Raw genomic sequence first — 21,534 nt, 5'->3', positions numbered from 1 at the left:
GGTCAAAATACAGAACAAAAACTCTGGTCAATAAATACCTATAAGTCAGAACAGGGCAATCTGAGTTAAAGTGTTCTGTGGTCCTTGCATTGTTTGGGAGAATGGCAAATACATTGATTTACTTTAAACTTTTTTTTTTTTTTTTGCTGTACGCGGGCCTCTCACTGTTGTGGCCTCTCCCGTTGCGGAGCACAGGCTGCGGAAGCGCAGGCTCAGCGGCCATGGCTCACGGGCCCAGCCGCTCCGCGGCATGTGGGATCTTCCCGGACCGGGGCACGAACCCGTGTCCCCTGCATCGGCAGGCAGACTTTCAACCACTGCACCACCAGGGAAGCCCTACTTTAAACTTTATTAAATATGCTTGTTAACATTTCTAGGTAACCACTAAAAGAATAAAAACATAGCATATAACTTCCAAATAGAAAAAGTAGTTGAGATAAACAGACACATTTTAAAATATCAATCCAAATGGAAGCAAGAAGTAAGGTAGCGGAAGAGAAACAAGAGTAGCAGGACAATGAGAAATATCAAAGTGAGAGGTTAGAATGTATAATTAAATCCAAATATACCAGTAGCCATAATAAACATAATAGACTAACCTCTTCAGTTGAAGTCAAAAGCTGGATGGGAAAAAAGACTTCCAATCACAGCAGTAAGGGAGTAGCTTTTAGCAGACTAACTTTCCCACTGGAAATAATTATAAAAATTACACAAAATACATATTTTTAAAAGTGCTTGGGGCTTCCCTGGTGGCGCAGTGGTTGAGAGTCCGCCTGCCGACGCAGGGGACACGGGTTCGTGCCCCGGTCTGGGAAGATCCCACATGCCGCGGAGCGGCTGGGCCCGTGAGCCATGGCCGCTCAGCCTGTGCATCCGGAGCCTGTGCTCCGCAACGGGAGAGGCCAAACAGTGAGAGGCCTGCGTACCGCAAAAAAAAAAAAAAAAAAAAAGAATTTCACCTCAATAAACAAGAGAGATTTTCAAATAAAAGTTGATTTTTTGCCAGCAGATGCACACTACAAGAAATATGAAAGGAGACACTTCAGGTGGAACGAAAATGATCACAGATGGAAGCATGAAACTTCAGGGAAGCGCAAAGAGCACAAACTGTTTAACAATGATAATGTCTTGTAGGGAGTTTTGTATTGTGATAAAATATACATAACGTAAAAATTAACTCGCATAGGGTTTTTACATACATAGAAATGAAGTATATAACAAAGATAGCACAAAGGATGAGAGGTCAATAAATGGAGTGAAACTGTTATATGGTTCTTACGTGTTCAGCAGATGGTAAAAATACTAATTTAAGATGGACTGGAATAAGTCAAGGATGCATATTATAATCCGCAGGGTAACCACGAAAGGAATTATAAAAGAATATACAACTAAAAAGTAATAAAGGATAAAATAGAGTAATAAAAATATTTTAATAATAAAAAGGCAAGAAAGAAAAACTAAATAAAGAATAGACAGAACAAATAAAAAACAAATAGCATGATGGTAGCTATAAGCCCAACTATCTTCAATAATTACTTTAAATGCAAATAGACTAAACACTTCAATTAAAATACAAAGATATCAGACTGCTTTTTCTTTTATAGAAAAAATGCAACTACATGCTGCTTAAAAGAGACTCAGATTAAATAACAGATACAGAAAAGTTAAAAGTATAAAGGGTGGGAATATATACAATGCAAACACCAAAAGAGAAAGCCAAAGCAGTTGTATTTAATGAGGCCAGCAGAACACTGATACCAAAACCTAACAAGGACACAACAAGAAAGGAAAAATGCAGGCCAATATCTGTCATGAAGATAGATGAAAAAATCCTAAACAAAATATTAACAAAAGGAATCCAGCAATGTATGAAATGAATCATGACTAAGTGAGGTGTATCTCAATAATGAATCTTGCTTAAGTATTTGAAAGTCAACCAATGCAATTTATTATATTAGCTGAATAAAGGAGAAAGCTGCCAATACTTGCAGGACAGGTATTTGATAAAACTCAACACCCGATCATTATTTTAAGAAAAAAAAAACATACACACCAAACTAAGAATAGAAAGGGACTTCTCTAAATCAGGGGCATTTTTTAAAAGGTAGCGTATTATTTAATGATGAAATATTGAACTCTTTTCCCCTCAGATCAGTTTACTTGTCCATTCTCCCATTGACTGACATTTGTGTTGTTTCCATTTTGAAGCTCTTATAAATAACAAATGAACTACTGCTAAAATGCAAGAACTTGGATGCTCTCACACTAACGTTGAGTGAAAGAAGCCAGATGTTAAAGAGTACATGCTATATAAATCAATTTATATGAAGTTAAATAACTGAAAAAATGATCTATAATCATAAAAGTCATTACAGTGGTTACCTTTGGGGAATATTGACTGAGAGGGGACAGAAAGGAGCCTTCTGGGACACTGGAAATATTCTGTTTTGATGTAGTTAGTGGTTAGTTATATGGGTGGATACTTTTGTAAAATCCATTAAGCAGTACACTTAAACTTTATGAACATTACTGTAGGTAAATTATATATCATTTTATTTTTATTTTTTTTTTGTTTGTAGATTTTTTTAAACATCTTTACTGGAATATAATTTCTTTACAATGGTGTGTTAGTTTCTGCTTTATAACAAAGTGAATCAGTTATACATATACATATGTTCCCATATCTCTTCCCTCTTGCGTCTCCCTCCCTCCCACCCTCCCTATCCCACCCCTCTAGGTGGTCACAAACCACCAAGCTGATCTCCCTGTGCTATGCGGCTGCTTCCCACTAGCTAGCTATTTTATGTTTAGTAGTGGACTTGAGGATATGGGGAGGAGGAAGGGTAAGCTGTGACAAAGTGAGAGAGTGGCATGGACATATACATCATTTTAAAAGATTATCAAGCCAAAAAAAAAACAGAGCTATATGCAATTTACAAAAGACACACCTCAACATAAGGACTCAAAAGGTTAAAAAGAAAATAATGAGAAAAAGTTTTGTCAAGCAAATACTAACAAAAATTTTTGTAGATCTATGTTGATATCAGGAAAACATATACTTAAAGGTAAAAAGAATAGAGAACAGTTGAGTGACTGCATTAAGCCCCTAGCAACATTTTCTTTCCTTTCCTTTTTTCTGTGGCAGGGGGAGAACTTTTTGTTTTGTTTATTTTTACTGAATACATGGGAGCAGAAAAAAGGTTGGAACTAGATGGCAGGGAGAAGGTAAGAAAAAAAACATAGGTGTTTAGTATGAAGGAGACTTCTCAGATAGAGCCAAGTAAGATAAGAAAACTTGCAGATCTTAGTTTCTCATCTTGTTAATTAAACGTATGCCCCTGTCTGAAGCTTACATTATGATGTCTTGACAATGATAATTCACATTTTTCTAAGAAATTTTCAGACTGTTTGAGCCAGAATGATAGTGGGACTTCCCAAAACCTGAGAGCTCAACCAATACAAAAGCCTTATTGTACGTTTTGCTTCTGAAAATAATTACTTGAAGAAAAAGTTTCCAGCAGAGTTGAAAGACTTGTTCCCTCCCGAAGATAAGACTTGTGAATATCCCATAAAGGAGGCAACTGAAAAGTAATGAGGTGAAAATGGATTATTCTCTCACTTCAATCATGACAGGAAGAAAAAGTTCCCTTTATAAGAAATTAGGTCACATCTTCACTTCCTTCAGAATGGATTCAGAATGAGGATAATAAAAAAGAATGAAATTTCATTTGGTCATTCACTTTTTACCACCTACTCCATGTAAGGTTTTTACTCAATACCTGTGGTATGAGTGAGTGTTTAATGTATGAAAAACACATAAGGTTAGCCACAGGAACTTAAAACCTTGTAAAGAATATAAATATATAAATAATAAAAGGCAGACTTTTGTTATTTATTTATTTATTATTTATTATTAATGTCTTCAAAAAGATATGCATAAGGGCTATCTAGGCAGGGTTTCTGGAATGCCAGTGTGAGGACCTCTGTAAACCCACCCCTCCATAAAAGCAATAAAAACACTAGCAAAAACTGTCAAAATTAATTTTTCAGAACTCTAGAAATTAAGCAAACACTTGCAAAATCTGAGGAATACTTATTCAAGAAAACCTGCTGAACATCCATAAAGACAGCAGGGTTTGTAGTGTTATAACTTGACCTACTCACCTATTCCCATACCCCTCTCTACAGCTCCACAGTAGTGAAAAGACAATCCACAGAATGAGAACAAATGTTTGCAAATCAGGGACTTGTATCTAGAATATATAAAGATACTTAAAACTCAATAATAAAAAGACAAATAACCTAATTTTAAAAATAGACAAAGGATCTGAATGTACAGATTCCAAAGAAGATATACTAATGACCAATAAGCTCATGAAAAGATGCTCAGCGTCATTAGGCATCAGGGAGATGCAAATCAAAACCACAGTGAGATACCGCTTTGAGCTCACTAGGATGTCTATAATTAAAAAGATAGACAATAACAAGTGTTGGTGAGGATGTGGAGAAATTGGAACCCTCATGCGTTGCTAGCGGGATTATAAAATGATTCAGCCACTGTGGAAAACAATCTGGCAGTTCCTTAAAACGTTAAACATATGTTTAAAAATGAGACAACAGGACCAAAATGGAGTTGCTTATGCTAAGCCTCATGTCACCAGACCAAGACTTAATTACAGTTTGGGCTCTCCCAAAAATGGAATATTAAACCAATCAATCAAGAATCACCTGATCATCACTAGTTAGGTAATCTGCCTGACAGACCTCAACCATCCCCTAAAGGAAACTAACCTTGCAATAACCAACTCGTTTTTTTACCTAGTATAACTTCCTTATTCCTGCTCCCTTCCGACTATAAAAGTCTTACATTTCATATAGCTCTTCGGAATTTGTTTCTATCTGCTAGATTAGATGCTGCACAATTCATGAATTGTTGAATAAAGCCAGCGAGATCTTCAAAATTTTACTGAGTTGAATTTAGTTTTCTAACATATAAATTACAATATGATCCAGAAAGTCCACTCCTAGGTATATACCCAAGACAACTGAAAACATGTCCACACAAAATGTTTATGGAAGAATTATTCATAATATCCAAAAAATGGAAACCACCCAAATGCCCATCAATGGATTAATGAATAAATAAAATATGTTATAGCCAAACAGTGGAATATTATTCTGCAATTAAAAGGAATGGAGTACTGATACATGCTACAACATGGATGAACTTTGAAAACATTATGCTGAGACACAAAGAACGACATTTATACAAAATGTCCAGAATAGGCAAATCTATTGAAATAAAAAGTACATTGGTGGTGCCAGGAGCTAGGGTGAAAGAGGAATGGGAAATGACTGCTAATGGGAAAGTGATTTCTCTTCAGGGCATTGAAAATGTTCTAAAATTTCGTGGCGATGCTTGTACAATTCTGTGAATATACTAAAAACCACCAAATTCTACACCTTAAATGGTCGATATGCATTGTATCTCGATAAAGTTGTTTTTAAAAGCACTACTTAATGTGAACAGGCCAAAGGTACCTGGCTAACTTAGCCGGTAGAGCAGGAGACTTAATGTGAACAGTCTGGTTGCCAGTTAGAGACCTGAGAAGAGACTGACTGCTCACATCACTTCCCTGATTGGTCTAGACTAGTCCTTCTCAAGTCAAGAGCAAGGCGAAGGTTGAGATAGGGATATTGGTAACTCCAAAGAGGTTTATTTCCATTAGGTCTACACTTGACCAGGAGAAATGGCTGCACAGAATAGCCACAGCAATCCTAATCAACCCAATTTATTGCTCCTACAGTCTGCTCTTCCAGACCCCCCAACCATCTCCTGAACTGTACTGATGCCTCTCAACACAACAAAATTTATCTAATCTGTCCCAACTTCATACTCTCAAATAGGGGGCTGGCCGCATAATCTCTGCCATGGGTAGGAAAATAATATTCCTCAAGCAGGGACTGTACACCAGGCACCGACTCATCTAATTCCCACAACAATGTTATGAAATATGTATTAACATTATTATTTCCATTTTATAGATTGGGAGACTGAGGTTAAGTAATTTGGCCAAGGTCACAGAGCTGCTCAGTGGCATGGCCAGGATCTAAACCCAACTGGTGCCAACAACAATTTATTTAACCAAGATGCCATTCTATGTTCCAAGAAAAGCCCTTTCACACCCTTCCTAATCACTCGCCCCACTTTTTGCCCATGTGCAGTTATTTAGTGAAGACCAATTCTGTGTTTTATTCACCTGGTTCCCATTTGCCCCCCAAACATAGTTTTCATATGGTTTAAATTCATTGCTCTGACCAACCAGAGCCCAACAGCGCGTTTTGTGTTTGTTACCAAACCAAACATGGGTCCATTTGCCCGACATGCAGCGAAGTCAATCTACTGACACCAGGTTGTGGAGAAGGAAAGTACAGTGTTTACTGCAGGGTCAAGCAGGAATGGGTAGCTCATGCTCAAAAGGCCCAAACTGCCAGACAGCTTTCAGGGAAGGGTTTTTAAAGGCAAGGTAAGGGAGAGGGTCTCAGGGTGCCTGATCAGCTCATGGACGTTCTTCTGATTGGTTGGTGGTGAGGTAACTCGGTGGTACTTTGGAAGTCAACACCAACATCATCAAACTTCTGGCTCCAACTGGTCTGGGGTCTACATGTTGGTGGTCAGCAGTTAACTTCTTCTACCTGATGGGGGTTTTAGTATCTGCAAAACAACTCAGGATATTATCTATAGCCCCTAAGGAGGAACTAAAGGTCTTTGACTTTGTTTTATGGCTACATTCTTATTATTTTGTCTTACCTGACTGTTTTCCTTTGTTTCTTTATTTCTCTGATTAAATTTGTTCTTTAGAACACAGGGAAGGGGGACTTCCCGGTGGTCCAGTGGTAAAGAATCTGCCTTCCAATGCAGGGGACGCAGATTCGATCCCTGGTCGGGGAACGAAGATCCCACATGCTGCAGGGCAACTAAGCCCATGCGCTACAAATAGTGAGCTCGCACACCTCGGCGAGAGAGCCTGCCTACCGCAAACTACAGAGCCCATGCGCTCTGGAGCCCATGTGCCACAACTACAGAGCCCACATGCCCTGGAGCCCTCACGCCACAACTAGAGTGAGAAAACCCACATGCCACAACTAGAGAGAAGCCCACGTGTTGCAACTAAGACCCGATGTGGCCAAATAAATATTAAAAAAAAATAACTCAGGGAAGGCCTAGGATGCTAAAGCTTTTCTACAAACAAGAGGCAGGAGACATAGGATGTTTTGTCCCCAGGAAAGCCCCTCAGGGTCCTGCTTGGTTTCATGTTATCAGTTTACCCAACCTCCCATCCTTGTAGCACATCAATAAAAGTGCACAAAATTCTGTGCAAACATTCAGTGCAAAATTCTAAGCCTTCTCTTTACCTCTAGCTCAGTTGTCCCTTTTCAGTGCTCCCAATGCTCCTCTAGCCCCCAGCACTATTGCCCCACACCAACAGCCACTCCTCATAGCCAAAGGACAGGTCACATCTTCTGGGGTTCTGGGGACATGAAATGAGGGAAAGCTTCATGGAGGAGGCTGTACCTGCCCTGGTCCCTGAAAGGCAGTTGTAAATGGAAGGAATAAACATTCCAAAATAAACATAGTATAAGCAAATGCATGAATAGCAAAGTGTCTAAGAACAGAGATTCTGGGATCAGACAGCTGTGAGTTAAAATCCCAGCTCCACTAGCTGCGTCACCTTGGCCAACTTAACCTCTGTGAACTTCAGTTTAAATTCTTAAAAATGTAGATAATATTTCCCTCTCCAGGGATTGTGAGGATTGAATGAAATCATAATAAATCCAGACACATTCTAAGCTCTCAATCAAGAAAGGCAATTACCTATAAAGCAATAAACATGAGTCACTTTTGGTAAACAGCAGTTTAACAGCAGTTAACTTTGCCAATGTTGGTGAATAATGGGAGAGAAGTCTGGAAGGGTAAACTCAGACCAGACCAAGATAGGTCTTTAGAAGATTAGAAGAATTTTGGAAAAATCAGAATAGAGCAATCAAAGTCAAAGTTTGTGTATAGAGGAGAGAGAGAAAGAGGGGAGTGAGAGAGAGAGAATTTCTTTAGAGAATGGGCAGAGGGCTTCCCTGGTGGCGCAGTGGTTGAGAGTCCGCCTGCCTATGCAGGGGACAGGGATTCATGCGCCGGTCCCGGAGGATACCACGTGCCGCGGAGCGGCTGGGCCCGTGAGCCATGGCCGCTGAGCCTGCGCGTCCGGAGCCTGTGCTCCGCAACGGGAGAGGCCACGACAGTGAGAGGCCCGCGTACCGCAAAAAAAAAAAAAAAAATGAATGGGCAGAGGGCTTCCCTGGTGGCGCAGTGGTTGAGAGTCCGCCTGCCGATGCAGGGGACACGAGTTTGTGCCCCGGTCCAGGAGGATCCGATGTGCCGCGGAGCGGCTGGGCCCGTGAGCCATGGCCGCTGAGCCTGCGCGTCCGGAGCCTGTGCTCCACAACGGGAGAGGCCACAACAGTGAGAGGCCCGCATACCGCAAAAAAAAAAAAAAAGAAGAATGAGCAGAGGGCTTACCTGGTGACGCAGTGGTTGAGAGTCCGCCTGCCAATGCAGGGGACACGGGTTCATGCCCCGGTCATGGAGGATCCCACGTGCCGCGGAGCGGCTGGGCCCGTGAGCCATGGCCGCTGAGCCTGCGCGTCCGGAGCCTGTGCTCTGCAACGGGAGGGCCCACAACGGTGAGAGGCCCGCGTACTGCAGAAAAAGAAAAAGAAAAGAATGGGCAGAATTGGGCAAGTTACTTGGAACTCCTCTGTAATTCACTGTTTTGTTTTTTGTCTATGACTCCCAATTACACTGTGAGCTTCATGAGGGTATAGATCATGTCTATTTTGCTCACCACTGTATATCCAGAACCTTGCACAATGCCTGACCCATAGTGTGCGTTCAATAAGTATTTGTTGAATGAAGGAATGAATTATGGTGATGGCGGGGGAAGACACCAAAAAAAATATTCCAAGAATTCAAGCATAGATGACTGAAAGAATACAGAAGATTAGAAGTGCAGAGGAAATAATGCGTTTAAATTTTGGACTCCCCGAGTTTGAGAAGCCTGTAGTGCGTTCCGGTGTTCATGCTTAGGGAAATTCAACACTTAGAATTGGAGCCCAGAGAGGAGGTTGAGGGCGGTGCTGGCGACGTATTGAGACTCAGTAGCAAACAAGTAACGATTGAGACCACCTCAGAGGAGTGCGGTTTCAAGCGGAAGTCGCCACCGGAAGTGACGCCATAAACGGGGCTCAGAGCGGGGCGCAGGGCATGCTGGGAAGTTGCAGCCGTTAGAGCCTGAGGAAACTGAGGAGAGGCCGACACGGAAAGTTCAGGTTCAAGTATGAGAAAATCCAGCAGCAGCTCGTCGTCTCAAGGAGACAGAGAAAGACACCAAGGAGACAGAGAAAGACACCAAGGAGGCAGTGGTGATGTTTTTGAGCAGCCACACACCAGCCATGGGCGGTAAGACTGTCGATATATCGGGTTTGTTGGGGACTTTGAGATGAGCGGTTTTGAAGGACACTGGGGAGTCGAGTCCGGTTGAAGTGGTAAATTGCTTGAGCTTGAATCCCAGTCAGTTTGTGACCCTAAGCAGGTTACTTAATCACTCTGTGTCTTAATTGTATAACAGAGATGATTACCTCATAGCGTTATTGTAAGAAGTGAATATGGGGTTCAAATGCTTAGAAAAGTACCTTGCTTGCGGTCACCACTCGGTAACATTTTAAATATTTTTAGAGGGTGCGTTGTGGAAGGTGGTGAATGGCCCTAGAGACTAATCTTCATTTGAGGTCTGCAAGACCTTTCAGAATAGAACTAAACGAACCTTTTCCACAGAATAGTGCCAAATCAAAATAGTGAATGATTTTAGGACTACTACTGAGAGGCTGGGGTTTAATTCGGTGAAGATTGATTTTTCCAGAAGGCTCCAGAACTCTAAGCAGTTTGTCTACCAGGCATGTGCAGTACGGTTGCACGCTTTTCCCCAAGCTTCACCCTTTTTTCCGGTTAGCTACAGGTCAGGCCGGTCTCCTAGCGTTCCTCGCTGGTGTTCACCTAGCCCTGGCCCCACCTCCTGGAGCAAAGGAGTCTCCCCATTGGACGCCTTAAATAGGTCTTTTTTTTTTGCTGCCCTTGGGCATGTTGGAGAAATGGATACTTTTGTTAAAATTGTCCAGCTGCAAAAGCAGAGTGTTTTTTTCTTCCAAACGAAGTTAATAAATATCAAACGAGTGAATACATAAGGCGGATGGGAGGGTATGGTCGGAACTGAACAGAATTGAACTTAAGGTTGGTACATCGGGGTCCTTTTAACAGCGGACCGAGTTGCTTCCGGGAGAGAATGGGCGGGCAGAGAATTCTGTGGGTTTGGCGGGTTTCTCTGTCTTCCTAAGTATTTGATCGTCCCGCAGGCAAGAGAGCAGGACACGACGGGACTCAGGGAATCCGGCGGAAGAGGCTGCTGGCACCACCCCGATGGCCAGGCCCATGGTGAGTGCCCCGGCCGCGGCAGGGTGCCCGGGCGCGGGCGGCTGAGGGGAGGGGTTCTGGGGCGGGCTGGCTGCTTGTCACGTGGTCAAGCGGCGAATCAGGGTCCAGCCCGCCAGGCGCCGGGGGCGGGGCCCGCTCTCTGCAGCCCCCACTATCCCCCCGACCGCCCACCTCCAGGGCCGTGCAGTCGCTTTTCCGATCCTGGAAAGGACCCTGAGATGGGAAATAGCGAGAGTCCGGAATGTTGGGGTCTGTTGCTTATGGCTTGTAATCTTTTCTCGATCTAAATAACTTTAAGTTGCCTGAGACAGAAACGAAACTAGTTCTTAATTCAGATAATAGGCTGGGCTGGTAAATGGCTGGGGAAGAAAGTACTTAATCTTCCTGAAAGAGAAAACCGCAACAGCATTTATTTGCTTCGGTTTTAAAATCCTTTACAAACGCCGGTGAATTTTTACGTAATGTGAGGACGTTTCCTAGGTACCTAGCTTTTCAAACAAGTTCATTGAACTTATTCTATTTTTTTTCCCACTCAACTACTTTTGAATAACTTCTCGCTTGTTTCCTAATTTATTCAATGGCAATCCGCGCCCGCCCCCCGCCCGCCCCGTCTCTCTCTCTTTTTTTTTAAGGTTCAGACTGCATAATTTTTATTAAGGTAAATGTTTTGTAAAATACTGGGAGCCTAAGGTACCAGTTGCCACGCAAAGATTATAAATTTATATTTAAAGTAAGAAAAAAAGTGAAATTGACTAATCAAGGATGAATATTTCCTGAAGATACATTCTTAAAAATAATGAAAATTGGAAACTTGAGCCCTAACATTAAAAATGTCCAAATTTATGTGGAAAAATGTGGACTGTGTATGGAGCTACAAAGTGATTGAAATAAATCATCAGCTTTTGTTGGTGATTTTGTGTTTGTGAGGGGTTGGAGGGGTGGTAAAGTACACTTTAATGAAATTTTTCTTGTAGGATTTTAAAATTTATGTAGATCAGGCATGCAAAGCTGCTGAGGAATTTGTCAATATTTACTATGAGACAATGGACAAGAGAAGACAGGTGAGTGTTATAGACTACTACTCTTTATTAAATACCAGTTCTTTCTTTCTTCTTTTTTTTTTTTTCTGATCCAGCCATTCATCTGACTTGCATAAGTGATAGCTGTGTTCCTTAAAAGCACATTGCTTAAGGAGGGGTTGGTATGGCATTATGGAAGTGTGGACTCTGGAATCATACCCCAGCTTTGTGTTTGCCAAGCTCTGTGACCTTGGGCAAGTTGCTAACCTCTCTTAACCTCATTTTATTTTTAGGGTGGTAAATGGGAATTAATTTAACTACTGCACTTATCATGGGACCCAATGTATATTTACTTAAATATGTTACATTTTTTTCTTCCATTGTATAACCAATATGGTTAAAATAGTATTCATGCTAGTGAAGGGGGTCTGCATTACAGGGACTGTTCCCTGATTTGCCCCTTTAAATTCATATATTAATTGATAATTTTCAATTAAAGCTCACAGCTGTAGCTGGCACTCACAAACAGAATCTGCATGGCTTGGATACTTTTAGTTAGTCTTCAGCAGAGCAAGTTCTGACTTCATCAGCTTTTTTCATTGTGATTTATCCCTGAGCCACATCTTCTAAGTAACTATTTTAGTATGTGCTGGAGAGTCTTGCCTAGGTCTCTTATCGGAATAGGACTATGATTTAGAGAACTTTGTCTATGCTGTAGGTACAGAAGTTAGTATCTCTAAAAACTATTTTGTTAAGGCAGAAGATTAAAAAGTTCTTGATACTGACGTTTGATGACAAGGGACAGGGGCAAGCGATGTAACAATGGACGCTTATTGTGCCTTGGTGCCTTCAAAGACAAAGTAGCCCCCCAAAAAAGGAAACATAGTTCATTTCCAGAGTCCAGATATGTGTTGGCCCTTTAAATTAATCAAAGTTAAATTTTAGAGCTAAGCAAATGTGTCCTGTGACACACTAAATTCCTGTGACTGACTCCTGGGACTAAAAAGTTAACTCTTGAATTCTGCCTTATTTGAGCTTTAACTTACTTGACTTATCAAAGACTCTGTTTTAGCAAGTACTCCTGATTCTTTTGAACTAAATATGCTATTTCCATAGTGGTGAAAGGAACGAATGCTTCCTAACACATACAACATGAAATGGTTCAAACATTAAATAACTCACATGTATATAAACACTAGGATTGAAGTGTACAGGTAGGGCCTGATTGACAAGTTTGTTAATTCACAGAATTAGAAAAGGGAGGGAGATTAAAACTGGTTCGGGGCTGCATGGGCTTGAAATCTGTGATCATTTAATTTATTTTAATACAGAGAGCAAAACTTTAAAAAAAAAAACTCTTCCAGTTTGATATACAGTTTTCTCAGTGTGGCTAAAGTGAAATATGAAAAAAAAAGTATTTAGCTAGTTGCCTAGTTTATTAAAAGCAGGATAATGTCTATTTAAAGCCAACGTTATAAGGCACATACCTTGTTGACACAGTCTTCCCATGAGAGGGGGCAAGGGAAGGAGAGATGGAGGAAGAACAATAAAAATGTTTAGATACTACCTGTAACCTTTCAATCCATTTCTATAAAATACCCAGAAACAAAAAACTTTCCCTTTTTTCTTTTTTCTTTCTTTTTAGGCACTAACCAGGCTGTATCTGGACAAGGCCACCTTAGTATGGAATGGAAATGTTGTAACAGGGCTGGAAGCCCTAACTAAGTTTTTTGACGTGTTGCCTTCTAGTGAGTTTCAGGTCAATATGCTAGATTGCCAGCCAGTTCATGGTAAGATCATGGTCTTTTAAGATACTTCCTTTGTTTTCCTTTAGTGAGCAGTGAACTTTAACACCAAAAGCAGCTAGCCACTTTCAGTGGTAGAAATAATTACTTTTTTGAGCAAATTAAATATGAAGAATTTAGCTGTCAAATCAAACTTTTGGTCTTCCTTTAGATGTATCTCTCTCCAGAGGACCACTAGTAGGTTTTGGTGGATTGAGTGATTATGGCTTAGTAAAAGTCATGTGACAAATTGAGCCTTAATATGATTTTTGTTAATGGAGAGGAATGACTATTTTCCCTAAATAAATTGTTGCCTTCTGTACCTTGAAATGTCTCCAGAGAAAAATTATACCTTATCTCTGATTAATGTGTTTTATTATCTTACAACCTATTAAAATTTCACAGAAATTCACTCTGTTATGTGAAAGGATGACTTTTGGCAAGACAGAATTTGATTCAAGGTAGTAGATTGATGCAGTTTATAAGATTAACCTCTAGGTGGGGTCCTAAGCATCTTAAGTAGTAGTTGAGTGTGATTTTTTTTTTTTTCTTTATGGTTCTTGAAAAGAAAGCTTAAGAAGCAAAATACGACAAAACTCTTTTAGAAACCCAATGAAATATTAATAAATACAGCAACCAAATGGTCCTATTCTAGATATAAGCTTTTTATTTTTAAACTTTAGAGCCCCCAAAATCTTTCTGGACTGAAAATAATGTTAATATCTTTGAAATGATTATTGAGTTTTCTGGCTTTGGGTGCACATGCTCAAGATAATGTGCAAAGTAAAGAAAGTTTATGAAACTTTTTTTAGTGTTAAATTTTAGGCAGTGTAGTTTAAACCTGAAAATCTGCTTACTTAGAGAGAGAATCCAACCTCTTCTCTTTTTTTGTGTGGGTGAAGAGCAAGCTACTCAGGCCCAGGCTACAGTTCTTGTGGTGACCAGTGGAACTGTGAAGTTTGATGGAAACAGACAACACTACTTCAACCAGAACTTCCTGCTGACTGCTCAGTCTACTGCTGACAATATCGTGTGGAAGATTGCAAGCGACTGCTTCCGTTTTCAAGATTGGGAAAGTAGTTAAAGGGGACAAAAGTCCATTCTCTTTTGGTCCATTAGTTCCAGCAGTAGAAACTTATAAGTAGTAGTTCATTGCATTGTGGAACCATTAAAAACTAGTATGTGCTGAAATTAAATTTCTTTAATATTTTTTATTCCTAGCGGCACCTTTTCTAGCAGCTGCCAGTTTAGATCATTGCCCTTAAGAGCTTTAATGTTAGTTTTCTACATGCCTTATATATGTTTCACTAATGACATTCTTACAGTAACATTAAACCCATGGTCTCTGTACTAATATACTCACTGTGAGCCCAGTGTATTGCAAAAATGAAATCCCTTTATAGTACTGTCTATGGGATATCAGCACAATGTAACTCTCTGGGAGGAAGTGGAGTGGTTTTTTTTTTTGTTATTAGGCTAATTTTGTAGTACAACATGTACCTATTTTTGGTAAACACTGGTAATGCAGTTTAAATATGAGGCTTTTTCAAATCAGTTCAATGAACACATTACTAATTTAGGTTTACATAAGTACTCTGACATACTAGAATGGCATGTAGAGATGTTCAGTAGTCTTTTTATGTTAAGTAATGTAGGTGTTTTTTTTTTATGTTGGCATGTTTTCTTAAGTGAATTAATCTTCTAGAGAGGTGTAAAATGTTCTCGATTGATACCTGAGTGTTAGATACACTCAGTGGCTTAAAAGCAAAACTTCTTAAGAAAGCTTTTTCTTGGCAGCTCCAGGTCTATAACTTTAGATAGTGAATCGTAGTAGTACTAAGAGCTTTAATGGGAGAATGAGAAGTGAGAAGTGTAGAGATCCGAGGTTGGGCAAAAGCAAGGCGGGGTGGCCAAGTGGTACACTTTTGGTACTTGTTTCTACCTCCTAAAAATGTAGCCTAATTTTAGGATTTAAGTCATTAATAAGTATCCTAACCAAATGGTCATGAAGGCCACTTTTGTTCTAAGAATTATTTTTAAAGATTTTTCCAGTTCACCTCACACTTATCACTAGTATATGTCTCAGTTTGTTCAAGAACTTATGGGGGTAAAATGTCAGCAATAAGCCTGACCCTCCAACAGGGTCTGACAGGAAAGTTGGAAACAAAGCCATCACTCCCTCTTTGGGACCCTTAACTTCTAAGTCTTCCATGTGAACTTCAGGCCAAAAGTCTCCTATGTACTACCCACCCCCAAAGTGAGTGATTTGTTCTCTGTGTTTACACTGTCAACTGCATGGTCTTTTTACTACTTAAAGTTAAAATTATTTAATCTTATGATTTGTTCTTCCATATGGCATTGAGCAAATAGAGCTGTTATAAAACATGTTCCTATTACGTGGCTAACACTTTGTCTTTTTAGAGAAAACAGAACAGCAAATCTTCATAAGCCCATAAACTTCAAAAGAACCAGTTGATTCATTTTATGTCTCAACATCTAAAGAGAAAGAAATCTAGCTTTGGTTTTTGGTTAAGCTTTAAGTGTTTCTCCATTCTTGAATTTATTGTTTTCATGTTTTTACACTAGGTGTGCCAGCTTTGTTTCTACATTGCAACTAAAAGTTAATGTTTCTTGTCATTTAATTTGAAAATTGGTGATTCATTTACTCGTCGCAAACTACACATTGCATTTCTGATATATTAGCAAAATAGAATTAAGTAGAAGGGGATGGAACTGCAATTTAGACCACACCTTCCTACCTTCTTGTAGTACTGACTAAACTTCACATATTATATTCTACTCAAAGTAAGTTTACTCTAATTTTGGATTGGCTTTTTAAAACCACAGCTTTAGCAGCAACAATCAGATTGCCCACATATTGCCCTTTCCCTTAAGAGGAAGAGTTTCAAGTAAAAGCTGCGTATAACAAGCAATAACTGAAATGAGTGGTTGTGTACTGTTTATGAACTCAGTGTTTTAAGACTTGTATATTAACTGCTTTTTCCAAATTCTGTATAACTTTTAAATGGCTGGAACTACTCTTATATGGACTAGACTGTATTTTTGACATGGACATATTTTTATAACTTGAAAAAAATAAAATTTGCCTTGTTAGAGTTTTCTCAAGCCTGGTTTAAGGTCTCTTGATTTTTTTAAGGCTCCAGAACAGTTGGTTGTTCCTTTTTACAATATAACGTTTTTAAAAAAATTTTAAGTTAGAATGTTGAAAACAATGGTTGACAACTTGGACTTTGTCTTTTCTCTAGTCTACCTCGTTCTTCCTCTTTTCCTACCAAATATTCACATTCCTGAGATCACCTGTTTGAAGTAATAGTGACGTTTTTGGTAAAATGTTGGAAATTTCAACCTTGAAAAACTAGCCAAAATACTATATCCAGAAGGCAGTGAAACCAAAAGTTCATTTTCAGAAAAAAAAATGGTCCCATTAACTTTAATTCTACATTAAAAATATGTCAACAGACACTTGAGGAGTGAGAAGAGGCAACAGCCTTTAAAATCAGCTCCTGTATTTCATCTCTTCAGTGAGGCACGTATTTTTCACAATTTAATATCCGTGAAATTGGTGTATTTTAAACTGATGCTAAAGCATACTTTAATTGGCCTTTTTTCTTTTCTCAGTGGTTCGTAAAATACTGATGAGTCTTACAATTGATGGCATCTTAGATTGATGAAATACAGTAATGAATTTTGCCTAGATAAAAATGGTTAGGAATCTACTTCCGTGTAAATTTGTAGGCATTAGTGGAAGGAAAAGACTAAGCTTAAGAGGCTAATGACTCATGACAAACTCTGTCACCAAGTTATTTGCATTTCATGTCTAGCTCATAAGGCTGGAAGAGCTGCAGACCTTATTTAAGCATGTAAGTGCTTTGGTGAATCGGAATCAGCATTTTCCTAGTTTTTGGAAATTTCCTAGTAATGTATGTAGTGTGTCTAAAAAGATACTCCCAATGAGGTTCAAGGGTAAATGCAGTGTTTGGTCAAGGAGCAAGAAGTCAAATAAAGCCAGGAAGGTACCCTGAGTTCTTTTATTCTGGAACGTTGCTGGATTGACTTGCCCGAAATTACTAATGTAGGAAATTTGTTAGCAGGGGACTTCATGTGCTGATTTTTGTTATAATTTGATTTAATATAGGATAGAAAAGATAAGCATGGTTGTGCTTTAACATAATCTTACATATTTAGGGGGAGATGGTAGGGCATATTTAGCTTTTTTATTTAACAGTTGTCTCTACAATAAAAATATTTCATCAAAACACTTGCTACCAAAAACAAAGCAAAACAAAAAAAAACACTTGCTACCAAACTGCTGTATTAAATATTTGCCCTTCTTTGTCAAATGCATCTTTCTATACAAAAAATTGCTCGGTGACTATCAGTGGGCTCTATACATCAGTCTTGCTTCCTAGAGGAGCACTAAAAGGGAACTGTGGAATATTGTTGGAATAATGTGTCAGATGGAGAGTCTTAGGATACAGACTACATCTGGGGTTGAAGTATATATACCCTCTAGATCCGTGGTTTTCAAAGTTTTGCTCTAACCCACAGTAAGAAGCGTAAAATGTCACAACCCAGTATATAAAACTCATGCTTACTACTTGCAATGTGTTTCTACCATTTTCTACTTCATTTTATTAATTTTTAAAAATGCTGTTCATAGCCTGCCGAATTGATTTTTACAACTTCCTAATAGATTGTACCAGCAGTTTGGAAAGCATGAAAATAGAGGAAGCATAATATTTTCACCACCACTTTCTAGTGGGTGGGGCGGGTAGGGTCAGCTTTAAAAAGCAGTGTCGTGTCAGTGATGTCACCTTGGCTTAGAAAAGATCAAAAACTTCCTCTCAGGTATGTTGTATTTGTGGAGGACCATGAAGGGCAGCCCTGTTTTCCTCCCATTCCTTATCTTGTACCCGAAGTTCAAAGCTAAGAAAGCAACTGTTTAGGCTAGTCTTTAGGCAGAATCTGGGAATAGGATGTGTGGCAATGAAGTTGAAACAGGAAGGAGGCTGCCCTGTTTCAGATGTGGAAGCAGAGAACTGAGAAGGCATTCCAGCAGAACCATTTTTGAACATGGTTTCATACCACGTGCACTGTATTTTAGCCTATTTTAAGTGAATTTCATATGTTTTTTCTCTTTCCCTCCCTCCTTGGACACCCCAGACATCTGCATTCAACCCTTCCGGTTGGGAATCCCCTGGCGGTCCAGTGGTTAGGACTCCGAGCTTTCACTGCCGAGGGCGTGGGTTCAATCCCTGGTCGGGGCACTAAGCTTCCGCATGCTGCACAGCGTGGCCAAAAAAAAAAAAAAAAAAAACTATGGTGGGCTCTAAGGTGTAAATCCTGGTCCCGGTCCCAAAGGAGACCTGTATTCTAAGGCTGTTGTGTCCCTGATGTTGCTTTGTGACCCTAGGTGAGTCACGCACTCTGGGCCTCTGTCTTCTGCTGTTGAATGGAGATTTGCCCAATCTGGCCCACCAGGAGGTTGTGAGGATCAAATAAGACAACAAATGGGAGAATATTTTGAAAAGTGCTAAGCACTATACAAATACAATGGTTCTTTTTTTTTTTTTTTTTTGCTTGGCTATTGGCTTCTCCCTCTCCCCAAATTCTGTTTCTTTTAGGTTAAAATCAATTGATCCGGACTGCTGTCCAGAACCAGACACTCATTTTAAATCTTGCCACTGCCTTTGCAGGACTTAACCAGCGCCACAAAAAGCCTAAGATTAGATCGATACAGATAGAGATGGCTTTAAAAAAAAAAAAAACTGTAAAAGGAGAGTCAGGGCATTAAAAAAAAAAAGGATAGCAATTCACAGATGTATTTTTGAGAGGTCTTTCTGTAAAGGGAAAAAAAAAATGGGCCTGAACATTATTGATTCCAGTTCTCTTACTCAAGGGCAAGATATCAGCAAGAGGAGTCTGCAACATTTACCAAGTGCAGGTGCTGCAGTCCACCTTGGAGCCCCGAGCTGCCTGACGTGGCCAGCCTGCTCTTTTCCCCACCATTTTGTGTCAATTCTGAAAGTGTCTTTGGGAACGATTTCTCTAATAAGCTCATCTGTCCATCAGTGGCACCCAGGATTCCCAGTGGTCCAGGTCCAATCTCATTCATTGGCTCTGGATGTGGCTTGTGCAAAAGGCAAGCCTGGGAGAAGGGACCAGAAGAGACATTAGCTGGGGGGAGGCGGAGGGGCAGTTGGATAATTTTGCCTTCCAAACAACTGAAAATAAAAGGGGAGGAAGTGGGAGAGAGAAACCAGAAAATGTAGCCTCCCTTGGATAGGAAATTTATAATCACTGCACGGCAGTTAAGGAAGCCCTTACATCTTAGAATGAGAACGGCAGCTAAAATATACATATATACATATGTATGTGTGTGTGTGTATATATATATATATATATATATATATATATATATACACACACATACACAGACACACACACACACATATATACTTACAAATCCCTGGGAGACCAGTGGCAAAACTACTAATGGGGGGCCTCCTTCTTCCATGTGCCCCTTTCTCCCAACCTTCTGGAGCCCTACGTTGTTATGCTTCCCAAGATCCCCGCAGTTTCAAACTCTGGCCCTATCCTGCCATCCCCTCAAATCCCCCTTCCCATCCCATCCAAACTACTTGCCCTAAGAACCATTCTCGCAGTCTCCACCCTCCGCTTTCAAGTTAAGTTGGTTAACTTATAAACTCACCATGGAGATGTTTGGCTTTTGTCTCTTGGGGTTGTATTTTGTCTGGAAGCAGCTGGAACAATACCATAACTCAAAGGAATGGCTTACTAATCTTGACTCTTCAGACATATATTTTGTGTGTGAGGGATGGAAGAAGTTTGATTTGAAGATCAAAGGGACCTTTGGTGCCCCTCAAACTATACTTTGCAGAAGGTGAACTGATACATATCATTTATCATGGAATATAAATTAGCCCAGCATACAACCACCCAAATAGCCTACTGATTATATGTTTTTTTGACTCCTATTCACTGTGATAAATGGTTTTCATCCCACTACTGCTCTCTCACCTAGTTGTCAGTGAGCTGAGAACACTCACAAACCCCATTTCTGCCCCATGCTGCTTATGAGACTGCAGAGGCCCTTTGGCAGTAGCCAAAGAAAACTCTAGAAGGTAGTTTGGTGTGAGCTAATGGGTCTGGACTCTAGAGTCAAAGAGATCTGGAAGTGAATTACAGACTTGCCAGTTGCTAGTTGTGTGATCCTTCAGCAAGTTTCTAATCCTCCACCAGAGCCTCCACTTCTTCATCTATAAAAGGGAGATAATAATACTTACATTGCAAGGTTATTGTGAGACCCAAATTAGATACAGCTGTACTGTGCCTGGTACACAGTAATAATATAGCTGACCGTCATTAAGCACTTACATCTGTCCAGCTATGCTGAGCACCTCACACATGCATTATTATCTCATTTGACCTCAAATTAGCCTTATGAGATAAGTATTATTGTCATGACCATTTCGCAAATGAGGAAATTGAAGCTTGGAGACATAGTCACTTGTCCAAGGCCACTCATTGACAAAGACAGATTCAAAACCAGGCCTTTATGATTCTTAACCATCATGATATCAGAATTACAGGCACTTCACCAACGGTAACGATTGCTATAATTGCTGTGTTGTACATTCTTAGAGCCAAGCCTGCGGGAGACTTAGCTGCCCGTGCACTCGGTGTATATATGGCCCACTCATCATACATCTTGTCAACATCTTATTCCTTACCTCCCTGGATGGAAAGCTCCTAGAGCCAAAGGTAAACATGGAGAAGCATGTTCACTATATATATCTCAATTGAGGGTGAAGCTTGGGCTAATATCTGGAGGGGAAAATACAGCAGTACAAGATGGGACCCCCTTTCACCCCCACTCCTTGTAAGGTAGAGGAAACCAGTCCAGTTTGCAAACCCTGTCTTGGAAGTGTCACAAGGTGTTACCTCAAATTGTCTAGGGTGATCTGTCTAGATAGGACCATGCTGGCTGTTTTCTTGGTGGTTAGAAAAGGTTAGAGGTTGTGGCAGCTAGGGACATGGCTCAATTCACCCTTCAAGAAAGAGTTTCCCAGGATTTCCCTGGTGGCGCAGTGGTTTAGAACCTGCCTGCCAATGCAGGAGACGTGGGTTCGAGCCCTGGTCCGGG

General features: G+C 40.1%; 1 protein-coding gene across 3 annotated transcripts; it reads left to right on the top strand.

Annotated features, from left to right (window-relative positions):
* Positions 1 to 10,402: 10,402 nt before the first annotated feature.
* NXT2 (nuclear transport factor 2 like export factor 2) lies at positions 10,403 to 16,472 on the top strand. Of its 3 annotated transcripts, none has more exons than XM_060001811.1 (4): positions 10,403 to 10,543; positions 11,518 to 11,604; positions 13,208 to 13,352; positions 14,249 to 16,472. In XM_060001811.1, exons 1-4 carry the CDS (start codon positions 10,529 to 10,531, stop codon positions 14,428 to 14,430), a joined length of 429 nt encoding a protein of 142 aa, XP_059857794.1. In that variant the 5' UTR covers positions 10,403 to 10,528; the 3' UTR covers positions 14,431 to 16,472. The 3 variants fall into 3 exon arrangements, with proteins under 3 accessions (XP_059857794.1, XP_059857795.1, XP_059857796.1); XM_060001812.1 differs by lacking the exon at positions 10,403 to 10,543 and adding an exon at positions 10,707 to 10,792; XM_060001813.1 differs by lacking the exon at positions 10,403 to 10,543 and adding an exon at positions 10,829 to 10,878.
* The last annotated feature ends 5,062 nt before the right edge of the window (positions 16,473 to 21,534 follow it).

Source organism: Delphinus delphis, chromosome X (genome assembly GCF_949987515.2).
Source record: "Delphinus delphis chromosome X, mDelDel1.2, whole genome shotgun sequence".
Classification (NCBI taxonomy): Eukaryota; Metazoa; Chordata; class Mammalia; order Artiodactyla; family Delphinidae; genus Delphinus; species Delphinus delphis.
Note: the sequence above shows the minus strand (reverse complement) of the source record. Positions and strands in the feature narration are given on the sequence as shown.